Genomic DNA, 12,833 nt, shown 5'->3' on the forward strand with positions numbered 1-12,833 from the left:
AGCTTTTCGGAGAAGATCGGGAAGCTTCCTGCAGAACTCATCTTTCACATCATCTGGGCTGCAGTCAGCGGGAGAGTAGGCAGAGACGACGAAGAGGCAACGACGGGCGTCCCTATCTTCCCGAGTCCTTACTGTTCCGTTTAGTCGGCCAGTGCACTAATGAATGTCTTATGGGATCCAGTCTAAGAGTGATAGTTCTGCCCTAGGTCTCAATACTATACCTACACCAGCGGGACCACGGGAAGCAACATAAGGCTTCCAGATACACGAAGCGTGAATCGAGATTGTTCTTTATTTTGATATGGTGAGGTCAAATGAATTACACTACTCGGATCCTGTATGGGCGTTTCGGAGACGCAGCACACATTGATGGCGCGAGATTCCTAAGTCTTAGCTAAGGAGCCCTGTTGTCCTATTTGGCAGTGTTCGGACATTAAAAGCTCCTACATGTAGTTTCGAGCATGTTTTCAGGAGACCAGGAATGACGTTCCGCGTACTCGAATCGTTTTCACTAGCATTGAGAGTTGATAAAGGAACGTGAGAAGGGTAAGTCGGGGAGATAAGAGTGTTATTAGGTGTAGAAAGGATTTGAATGTGACCAACTTGGTCTCGTGTCCTGTTACGGGTTTGAGGACTAATGTCGCTTCCCGGCTGCCCACACTGTGGAAGGGTATTTCTTGAGGAACCTGAAAAGAAAGTTGGATTAGTGTCGGTCTCAACGACCTGGGAGCGTGACCGCAGAACTCAAGGGATAACTGCATGAGGCCGGTGGCGCACGGCTTTTCTGTGGGAAGTTTTTAACGTGTCAGCTCCGTTCTTTAGAAGGCCTCACCACCGGAGACGGGAATCTGTGAGGTAAGGTAAGGTGCGACATTTTTAGGGTCGACCTTTTCTGACCCTGTACTTCCTTATGAGAAAGTAGAATCGCTGCAGATGCTGGTTGCCCGAGGGCAACACCTTATTGCTGTCACACCCCTCTACAGTCAACAGTACGACTTCGCCCTCCGACCTTGATTTGCTGCTTTTAGTCTTACTGTTCTCTAATCGACCTGCCTGGCATGGTAGAACTTACAGGAATATATGTCCCAGCCAATATAGTTCGGTTGGGTCATCACGACAGGCAAGCCTGACCACCACGTCAAGGTAGCAGCTACGGTCCGGGATCCTATTACTATGATGACGTTTATGTAATATTTAGATGGTTGAAGAAAATGTATATTTGGTGTGTAATTTCTTATTCCTTTCAGCAATATATATGTATATAAGTGTTCTTGACTTCTTTTTTTTATTAAAGATCAGAAAGGTGAAACGGTTGTCAGTATTGATTTGGACCTTCAATTTTTTCATGATCTTAAAGAATGTAAACCACTGATTGAGAAAAAAGAATATTTAGATAAGCATAAACTGTGAGTTTATTTTTCATGATTCGGATGTTTAATAATAAGACATAACGCATATTCGATTTGTTTTCATGTCATTTGAATATACTTGACTTTATCGAAAGTACTCTGAATAATCTTTATCAAGTCCAAATTAAAAGATATTATTTATCAACATTTCAAGATATGTTTCGAGAGTTTGATGTTGTTAGACGTTTAACGAAAATATAGGACATTATAAACCTATGTTTAGTTCTTAATGACTCTACATCCGAGCACGAAATCCAACGTATGTTTTTATAACAAATTTCGTTTTCGCCAAATCCAACCAACTAACTATTCAGACCGTTTATCATGGTAATCTTTTTCAGAAGTCGTCCCACTAACTCCCGAACATGTAATGCCTTTTTTCTGATGAGTCTAAACATTTATCTGTTGTTGCTTATCGCCAAAGCCTTTTCTATCGGTTTTGCTTTTGCTGGCCACCAATGCTCATGATCGTTGTGTAGACTTTTGTCAATCTACGTTTAATAAACGGAATACACCCATTATGACATTAAATAAGAAAGAAATATTAGTTCAGCGAAGAGTTCTCTTTTCGGCGAATTCATTTTCAAAGCTGTACAATCGCAAATATATATACTTATTTTTACAGGGTGATAATAATACTGATAATAAACTTCTGTTATACATGGTGACAGTGAGGTTAAATAAACAAAGGTATTAAAAAGATTTTTTTAAACAAGGAAAGTTTAATAATCGTTTGATAGTTAATGGCTGAAGTATTCATTGGGTAAGGATGGCTCAACATGATAAAATAAAATGTTGAAACAGAGATGAAATATGATCGGAATGATCGTGGAAATAAAAACAAACCGGTTGGGGGTAGAAGATTTGAAGGGAAGATGGAAGGTGAAGCAGGTGGCTGTAAGGGAACAAGAGTATGAAGGAATAGAAAAAAATTGTTAATACATTAAGACCATGGTAGAAGAAGAGGTTGTACCAGTCTCTTTTGTACACATAATTCTGGTTTTTCAGAATGTATGGCTATTGCCTCGGCAATCCAAAGAAGATGCAGTCTAATTGTCTTAGGAAGGCTTCTACTTACCTTGTAGATGACTTTGAACGCAGAGTCTGTCTTGATTGAATGACCTATGTTCACAAGGTGTTCGATTATTGAACTTCTTATTGAGCAGTTGTCTCCTCTTTTTAGCCACTCCGGACGATGTTCTTGAATTCTTTTGGATAAAATACGCATCGAACGACCTTTATACCTAGCCCCACAAGAGCAGGTAAATTGGTAAATGCACATTGAGTTGGTCAGATGCGATAATTTATCTTTCAGATTAATGGTGAACAGTGATCGGCTGGAAAACGTTTAAGTTTAAGCTTTCACTGCTCGTCGTGTCCCGTTTCTAATCATCAATCAATTCAGTAAATGCTACTGAAATCTACTGATTTTTCTTGACATTTTAGTTATAGCCACTATATGAATATTGGTATTTTCGCAGCTGATAAGATGCACTTCAGTGTTTAACCACGTCTTCAGTGTTTTAAGAATCCCTTAAACTTGGTCATTCAGATATCCCCAAAATTTTGATCATTAATCAGTTTAAGGAATTTAGCATCAAGGAGGTGCCGTGGTGATTGGTAAGTTACGCATTAGGAGATTCGTAACATTGACTTAAACTGACGGATAACAGTTTTTCAAAATATTTCTTTCTGTATAAAGTTGATTTTATGACTAAGTTAAGCAAAAACAACTAATAAACCTTGTTTTTCATCAGTATATCGATACAATCCATATTTTTATTATCTTTACAGACTTGTTATTCGCAATCTCTCTGAAATTCAAGCAAAAATCATTCTAACAAATTTAGACTCCAACTTCAAAGTAAGTTCATGTCAGAGTATTTCTTTACAGTGCAAGCTGCCAAACAAAAAGATCTTCTGTTAGTGTTAATGAATATATCTAACTAGACAATTTTCTCTGATTTTTGCAATATATTTTTTCATAATAAGGTTAACATTTTGTAATTCAGACTAGTAATGAATGTAAACAAAATGTAAGCTACAGGTTTTTCTATAAATTAACTTCTGTCTCTCCGCCTGCCCAAAAGTTTTTCACTGTTGATTATTAACAGATGTTTTATTTATTTAGTTGAAGGAATAAATATTGGTACAAAGGGGTACCAGATACATATGCGCCACACAATAACAATGAGGATGTGACGAGATAAAAAATGTAAGGTACGTATAAGAAAAAAGCGAACAATAACGAACAGAAATTAATGTCTGAGAGTGGGGTATATAATAATGGAAGAAACAGTTCAGTTCGCAAAAGTACAACCAGAAAGGATTCTTTCATTTAGAGAAGTTACGTCCATTTTTTATGAAGAAAGTAAAATAAAGTTATAGCAGGGTCTCCACTGGCTCATATTCTAGGAAATATCTGATAACGTCTCTAGTCACTGTGTTGCACAATCTCTAGGACTCCAACCAGGGAGTTGTGAAGGACCAACAGGAATCAGTCCTGTACGGCTTTGTTTCATACACTGACCACCTCTCCACTTTTTCCAACCAGTCCCAGAGTTGGAAAATAATGCACGACGTAGAATTCTCTGGGACAACATTCGTAGAACATGTTCAAGCCACCCGAAGTCGATGTTTCAAGATGGTGCCACCAATTGAATTATCATCTCTGTGCCCGAACATACAATGCCGAACCTCTGTATTACTAATATGGTGTTGCCACTGGATGTCAGCAATCCTTCAGAGATAACGATGGTCAAGCACAAAGAGTCGTCTAACATCCTCAACTCGGGAAGGCCAGGTTCATTCAACGATTTTTTATCCATGCTATTGCAAATAAAGTTCTGCACTTTTATTACTCACCTCATGTTTTCTTGTCAGTGTAGTTTGATAGTAGTCTCATACAATGTCTGTTAAAATCCGCTGTTCCACTTAGTATAAGTAAATATCACTTACAAAAATTTCTACACTGTGACTACTCTAAGTTGTGCGATTTTATTAATTTGTTCAGATATTCAAATTAACAGTGGTTTTATTAATAGATCTCTTAAGAGATAAGCGATAACTCCCTCCCTTTCCCCATAAAAATCATATTTCAATCCTAACAAAGCATTGACAATCTTGTTTTTTATCCTTTCCTATATTTTTAGCCTATCTCCAAAGCAGTGATAAATTTAGCCTGTGGTCTAAGCCACGCTCGAGAAATGCGAAACTTTTTCTTGGACATTATTGAAAAGGTATTTTTAAATTCTAAATCATTGAATTATTGATGTTCTGTAGTAGTTGCATCATATATACATTACATTTTTACCAATAATAAATGATGTACTGAAAAGGTCTGATAGTAGTAGCACTTCTCGTACGAAACGTGTTGTGCCACATAACCCTATGAAATGGTTGATGAGCAGTTTGATCACTTCAAAGTTTCTCTCGTATTATCGCCTTTTGGGAAATGCTGCAGCGTAGTTTCAAAAAACTTAAGTACTTCACTCTATCCCCTTGCAGGTTTTCCTACTGCTGATTGTAAGGTTAATTTCATTCAAATTCTAACCGTTTCACACGGTTTCATAGTTCTGTTTTCCTTATACTGTTCTCTTTAGTTACTACTAAGAATTGAATTTTCTGAATCGAATATCTGATTGCTAGCATGACTATTATTATTATTATTATTATTATTATTATTATTATTATTATTATTATTATTATTATTGTTCTATACAAGCAGTTATTTCCTGTCTTAAGTAGTGGTATATACTTTCAATTTTTAGTTAATTGAACCAATGCGAGCACTGAACTGGCCATCAAGAGAAGTTAAAATGTTTTTCGATGCTTATCATAATACCGTTAAGGCTCTACCTCTTGGAAGGTAAATACTGTATCTTTTTATTAAGTATGTAGAAATATTTTGACATTTGTTCCAATATGTAGGAAAACACCCCGTTGTGTATAAGATTAGAGGTTGATATACGATTTCTAACATATGAATGACTACTTCGAATACATTATTTATTTATTTGAACACATACATATTGGTACAAGAGTGCGCCAAATATATATGCGCCACACAAAACAATGAGAATTTAAAGATAAGGAAAAAGAAAAAAAGGTAAGGAGGTTAAAAAAGAAAGAACAGTAAGGAAGAGATTGGTGTAAGGTGGTGTAATAATAATAGTGGTAATAATGGAACGGAAAGGTACAATCAAAGAAACCCTTCAATTAAGGAAGACACAACCATTTTTTTATGAAGAAAGTTAAAGAAGAAGACAGCAGGATCGCCACTGGCTTCTATTCTGAGCCATATCTGATAACGTCTCTAGCCACTGTGTTGCGCTATCTCTCGGATCCCAGCCAGGGAGTCGTGAAGGACCAACACAAGCCAGTCCTTTACAGCTTTCTTTCATACCACGGCACCATGTCATATAGTGACCACCTCTCCGCTTTTTCCAACCAGTCCCAGAGTCGGCAAATAATGCACGACGTGGAATTCTCTGGGACGACATTCGTAGAACGTGTCCAAGCCACCAAAGTCGGTGTTTCAAGATGGTGAAACCAATTGCATTATCGTCTCTGTGCCCGAACATACGATGCCGAACCTCTGCATTACTAACATGGTGTTGCCACTGGATTTCAGCAATCCTTCGGAGACAACGATGATCAAACACAGAGAGTCGTCTAACGTCCTCAACTCGGAGAGACCAGGTTTCACAAGCATAGAGCAAAACTGCTCTCACCGACGCGTTGTAGATCCGACCTTTCACAGCCAGACTAACATCACAAAGGCGCCAAAGATGGCCCAGATTGGCATAAGCCGCTCTGCTTTCACTATACGTGCATTGATCTCATCACTCACACCCCCACCAGCACTTATGCAGCTACCCAGATACACGAACTTCTCGACTACTTCTATCTGCTCACCATCCAGAGTGAGTACAGGATTAGAATCCTGCCAGTCTTGTAGAAGTACTTTGCACTTCGAAGGTGCAAAGCACATACCATACCTACGGACACTGGTTGCCAACTGAATAAGTGCGGATTGCATGACTTGGGCATTATCGCACAGTAAGACAATATCGTCCGCATACTCAAGGTCGAGAAGTCTTTCTCCAGGCAACAGATCCACACCGTCACTACTTACATCCATCAGAGCTCTTTTCAGAATGTCGTCGTTGGCAAAGTTGGAGAGGAATGGTGAGATTCGGCAACCCTGCCTAACCCCACTTCTCGAATGGAACATTGGAGAAAGTTGGTTGTATGCCCTCACTCTGCCTGAAGTGTTTGCATATAGGGCTTTTCAGATGTTAATAAATTTCTCAGGCACATCCTTCTTCAATAGACAATCCCAGAGAACAGTCCTATCCAACAAATCGAAGGCAGCCCTAATGTCAAGAAACACTACGATTGTTGGCCTTTGATAAGTATGGCGGTGTTCCAACATCTGGTGGAGGGTGAAGATATGATCAATACATCCTCTACCAGAACGAAACCCAGCCTGCTCCTCGTGAGTCAATCTTTCTCGGGTTTTGAACAACCTACGAAGTATGACGGAAGCCAATAGCTTGTACGCAATCGGAAGTAGACTTATCCTCCGATAGTTGTTACAGGAACGACGTGAACCCTTTTTAAAGATAGGGACAACTATCGACTCATCCCATGACGTTGGTACACTCTCTAGTTCCCAAACCTTTGTAAACAACGTCGTCAATTCCTTAGTCAGACAGTCACCACCATCTTTAAAAAGAGCCGGAGGTAAGTCATCTGGGCCCGGCGATTTGTAACGCGTCAAGAGTTGGAGTTCCTTGCGGACTTCCGCCTCATTTGGTGGATCAGTTGTCACCGGCCATGGAGGGCAGGACAATCTGACCGATGTTGCCGGAGCAGCAGGCCAGTTGAACTGCCCTCCGAAGAATTCTGCCCATCGTCCAAGACGTCGATGGATGTTAGTGATTGGCGTTCCATCATCCTCACAGATTGTTCCGCTCACACCAGACTTCTTGTTGCCAGTGGCTCGGACGAGTTGAGAGAGCTTCCGGCAATTACCAGATGCAGCTGCTGCTTCCGACTCATTAGCACGCTCCGACCACCAAGCTTCTCAATCCTTACACAAACTTTGCCCAATGTCATTACGTAATATCCTTCGTTTGTGGTCAAACTCACGGTCACACGGAGTAGACCGACGGGCTTCAATGAGTTGTAAGGAGCCTGGAGAAACCCAATGCTTATAAGTGGGACGTTTCGCGAACCCACAACTGACTGTACCCGCCATTTTCATGGCGTCATGCAATTGCAACCAACGCTCATCTATACTTTTCGGTGGTATGGTAGCTAGCCTAGCAGCTAGCTCGGTTCGATACTTACTTGTAACAGAAGTTGCAACCAGCTTGCTAACATCAATCCTTTGGTGGTGGTCACTTCGTTGGCTACCGAAAAGTAAGGTAAGATTGGCGCAGACCAAGGCATGATCAGAGTCCAGATAGGTACTCCAAAAGGAGCGGCAGTCTTGTACACAACCATGCCAGCGGTAGCTGATCGCGATGTGATCAATTTGAGTCCAGGCTTGAGATGCAGAGAAAGGACGCCAGGTGGCACATCGGCGATGACTGTGCCGGAAGTTAGTGCTAGCCAGAAACAGGTTGTGGTCTGTGCACAGTTGCAGTAGACGGTCCCCGTTATCTGTCCTGCGACCAACAAGTCCCCATCGGCCACGTAAACGACTCTCTTCTGTGCCTAGACACCCAACCTGAGCATTCAAGTCTCCGGCTAGTACTACAATATCTGTCGAACGCACTTTCTGGAGAAGAACAGATAACTGGTGATAAAACTCATCCTTGATTGCATCGGGGCTGCAATCTGTCGGAACATAGGCGGAGATGGTTCCTCACGCCGATTTCTTCTCACTTTGATGGAACTCTCTAATCTAACAGCACATAACCGACTGTTAATGGGGATCCAATCGATTAGTGCTGCCTCAGCTCTAGCGCTTAGTGCAACACCAACGCCAGCAAGACCAGACGGAGATGCCACAGGGTCCACGGATAAGCGCACGTAAAACAAGCTTTTGAAGCGACAGATGGAGAGCGAATTTGTAGTACTTCACCAGAGTCTTGAATATGGGTCTCGGATAAACAACAAACATCGATATTAAGACTTTCTAAAGACATAGCCAGTCCTATCTGTTGTCCAACCTGCATGAGTGTGCGAATGTTGAAGGTAGCCAGTTTGAATGGTGCACGTGGTTTCAAAAACACTGCTTCAGTACTCGTATTCGGTGGTAACATACAATTTTCAACCGGACAGTGACTCGAGAACGTTTAGACAGAGCCGAATTTCCACCATAGACGAGCTGCTGTATAAGTCGAAAAAAATAAGTATAGACAGTAGGAATAAAAGAGGGTGAATAATGACGTAGTAAATAATAATAATAATAATAATAATAATAATAATAATAATAATAATAATAATAATAATGCAAGTCACTTGATTGTAATTTGGAGCGAGAGGAATATTTTTATAAGTAGACAGTTTATCATGTTTTTGTGTGCGGGCTGAGATACTGCCCGGGTGCCTAAACCGAAGCAGGTGGTTTTCTTAGGGAGCCACACCCCGAGCCTTTGACCTAAAGGCCTAACCCACAAGGCAGTGGAGCATCGTGAGGAGATGAAGTCCCATGGTAGCCGGTGACCAAGGAATTGGTTCATACACCATTTGTTCCCGCAGGATACTCGAGCCCATGTGCACCATTGGTTTGGGATCCGGTTAAAGCGCCGGATATTCGCTTTTCGTCCTCTCATTTTTGTAAACAACACCCCCGCCACGAGAAGGCAGTGGGTAGGACTTCCCTGGCAGAGGCTGCATACGCGTGGCCGTGTGAGAGTATTTCGAGAGGGAGGGCGAACCCACCCCGCTCTCGGCCATACCAGGACATTTGGGGGCACTTCGAATATGTGCTTGTATGTGTATTGGCTACTGTTTCTCAAAGATCGATCATCAGCACATCGACTTTATTTTCTATCTTTAAGTGATTACACAATAATTTTCTGATACTCATATGTTACTACTTTAAAGAAGGATCGCCAATTAGATTAAACTACTCAGTGGTCACTTACCCATTGTTTTCAAACTTTCTTTTCTGATTTTCGAATTGTTTCAAGAATTTGTTAAGTTATATACTATTTTATTTTGCTCAGCACTGATGTCGGGAGTGAAATACACTATTGAGCTAAAATGTGGTAAGGTGGACTACGCTTTTTGACTGTGATGTAGTTATTCAAATCCATACACATTTATCTCGCGCCTTATTTTGTTTGTTGGTTCCGACTACCAGTAACTTTTGTTACAAGCCCAAGTTCTGCCACCTTCCTCAAACGTTGTGCTAACTTTGCGATGTTCAACAATGGCCACAAGTAGTTTTATATTTTAAGAAAACCCGAAATACTGTGACTTACAAATCAATGTATATGTCCCTCTGTAAGTAAGATGGGTAGAATAATCTTACTTACGCCAGGAATCATTCGCAGCAGTTTTTAAGTAGTTGAATATCTGCCTAAAAACTAAAGGAAATCTTGATTTACTAGGTAAAATCCAAAGTGTCATTTTCCTATTAAGTTTGTTATGATGGTGGGGGTGTTGGTTCTGACATTTTTATAATTCTATTAAAGGATAACACATTGTTCGAGTCTGTTGTCTTAAAAATTCACCGAGATCAATCGTACTTGTCATTAAAGTGTCTGCTGTTTAATAACATGATCAAGGAACCCTTTGAAATGATTGATATGCTAGTAGTAAGTTGAATATCAAAATATCAATAGACTTCATAGCCTTTAATCAACTTAAACAATTAAAGTTAAAAAATATTCGAAGAAGAAATTGGATCTTAGAATGTTCAGTTCACGCGTGGGAAACAATCATTGAGTATAATGTATTACAATGCTAAAAAAGGAGGTCAACAGAATTCAATCGAATTAATGTGGATAAATCAGAGAAGTGATTGTTTTTTAATAGATAAGAAAATATTAGCTTAATATTTTGTTACTGTTATTTAATCACTTGTTATTAACTTCGTTTCGCACCTTACGTTGAACATTTATTATTGTTTCCTTTATAATACAGATCCTCAACTTTCCTCACTATATGGACACGTTTCATCATTCCATTTTCGAATTGTGTAATCCACTTATATCATAATCAATCTATGTGAATAAAAACGATAATTCACAATAATTTCTATGCAGCAACAACAATTACCATTATAGGATAAATCGAGTTCATTCCATGTCGTGTGCTCTAATTCTCTCATGTACGCACTGGTTTGTATCAATACATAAAATGTTTTACATTGTAGCTATATGTGTATGAAGTCATTTAGTTCACCACTAAAATATAGTTATAGCTTCTTTTAATGTGGAGTCTTTAATCACTGATTTCCCACCAGAAGAGACCGTTGACATGCAGTCATGCTGTACTTGCAATAGTACGTACTTTGGAATATCATAGAGACTTATCTAAAAGAACCTCGGGATATACGCCGAATAACTTGGTCGTGAATTGCTCCAAACTACCTGGTGGTGTCATAGGAAGACATAAATTGGACACTAATCATCCAGTAAATCCTGATACTACCTTCCATGTGATAAATATACAGGACTATTTCAGAGTCCTACTTATGCAGAAGGCGCTGTTGTCAGGTGTCTCAACATGAATTTGTGTGTACAACAGGAACTTGTGGTTTACTTGACACTCGAGGTGACCGTTTTGCTGATAACCTTCCCTTCCATTTTTCCTCTATCATCTTTAAAGATATTTTAAACTGTCAGCAATTTCTTAAATCTGCTTAGTTTGCCTAACCTCACTTTCATTTGATCACAGTAACACATTCATTGTTCATTTTAGTCATTTTCATTCCTGATTTGTGGTTATTACAACTGGTGTTGTTATTTTAGCACTATTCAATAAAATGTTTGACCTCTTATCTATTTAGTATTTTGTTTTCGCATATCCTCTTCAACTATTATTGTCATTATTAGTGTTATTATCACCATTATTATGATCACTTTTATAATTGATTTTCGGTTGTTACCATCGATTTCATCATTCTGTCTACTGTAATCATAAAAATTTGTACTTGCTTCTTCTGCCCATTCACGTCATATCCTTCCCCTCACTTAATCTGTCTTGAACGAGAATACAAGCGGAAACAATCGAATGTATTTGAATACAAAATAACAGAACATCTTAGTAAAATCTGAGAACCATACAGTAAATAATTCATTTGAAAAATGTCCATCAATTGTCTCAGACTTTAATGTTCCTTTATTTTTGTACCAATCCTTCTTTGTTCTCCTTCTCTTCTCTTCGATCTTCTCAACCTACTGCCGCCAGGTATTCCATTTTCCATTGATGATACATACTAGTTATGTCTGTCAACATCAGCAGCACACACCACAATCCATTCACCCATAAACTAGACTTGTACGAATAGGGTAAGTATTTATAATTATTCTTTATTGATGAACTAATTAACTTCATACATATTACACATATGGTTACAATGTAAAATGTTTTATCTATTGATACAAATCAGTGGGTACGTGAGAGAATTAGAGCACGTTAAATGACATTAGCTAAATTCATTTCGGAATATTGATTGTTCTTCATGTACAAATGGTTATTAGTGGGACTTAGTGCGTAGAACAATAACTTTGATCAATATTTTTTGATATTTGTACTTCACTAATTGTTTTGTGAATTTCGTAAATTATATGTGATAATAAAATAATTGTTTCTTTATCTTAAATTTCTGTTTGATCTTAGAATATATTGGTCAATAGAAATATTCTTGTTTAGTGTATAAAAAGAGGGATTTATTGTGTTATTATATGTGGTGATGATCACTTCAAGAAGCACTGAATTTATTACTTACCTATCTTAGTCAATTAAAACAGATTGAAAATGTTTGTATGCAGAATTGAGTTTCACAATTAACTTTCTTGTTTGCTTATACTTTAGAAAGATATTTGTGTAGACTAGTAGTTGTATTGCTCAAGAAATTACCAGAAAAATAAGCTCTCGTTCTCGAAAGTCAGCTTCATTTAGTTTCAATTGTTACGATCTCATTAACTATTGCAAATTGTAAGCAGTGTTTGACTTATCCACTCTGTACTGAATAATTAAGTTTAAGGATAACTGTGAACAGGAACTGATATCTTCTGGAAAATCATTAAATAGCGGAAACCATCAGGCCAGTTTTTGCATTCTGATCTGTAACTGCACGTGCTTTCAACGACTTTCTGTAGTTACTGTCGATTCGTGATAATTACTATTGTGGTGTGTGCTACTGTTGTTGACAGATATAAGTAGTATATATCATCAATGGAAAGTGAAATGCCTGGTGGCAGAAGGTTAAGAAGATCGAAGAAAAGAGAACGA

General features: G+C 38.7%; 1 protein-coding gene across 2 annotated transcripts in view; it reads left to right on the plus strand.

Moving 5' to 3' along the window:
• Positions 1–12,833, plus strand: part of MS3_00007562 (uncharacterized protein) — a 37,600-nt gene that overhangs the window by 12,389 nt on the left and 12,378 nt on the right. For both annotated transcript variants that reach the window (XM_051215864.1, XM_051215865.1), the window contains 5 exons: positions 1,295–1,406; positions 3,204–3,273; positions 4,562–4,648; positions 5,180–5,277; positions 10,518–11,887. In XM_051215864.1, the coding sequence (XP_051073722.1) occupies positions 1,295–1,406; positions 3,204–3,273; positions 4,562–4,648; positions 5,180–5,277; positions 10,518–10,605 (455 nt within the window). In that variant the 3' untranslated portion in view covers positions 10,606–11,887. The remainder of the gene's footprint in view (positions 1–1,294; positions 1,407–3,203; positions 3,274–4,561; positions 4,649–5,179; positions 5,278–10,517; positions 11,888–12,833) is intronic.

This window comes from Schistosoma haematobium, chromosome 1 (assembly GCF_000699445.3).
Source record: "Schistosoma haematobium chromosome 1, whole genome shotgun sequence".
In the NCBI taxonomy this organism is placed as follows: Eukaryota; Metazoa; Platyhelminthes; class Trematoda; order Strigeidida; family Schistosomatidae; genus Schistosoma; species Schistosoma haematobium.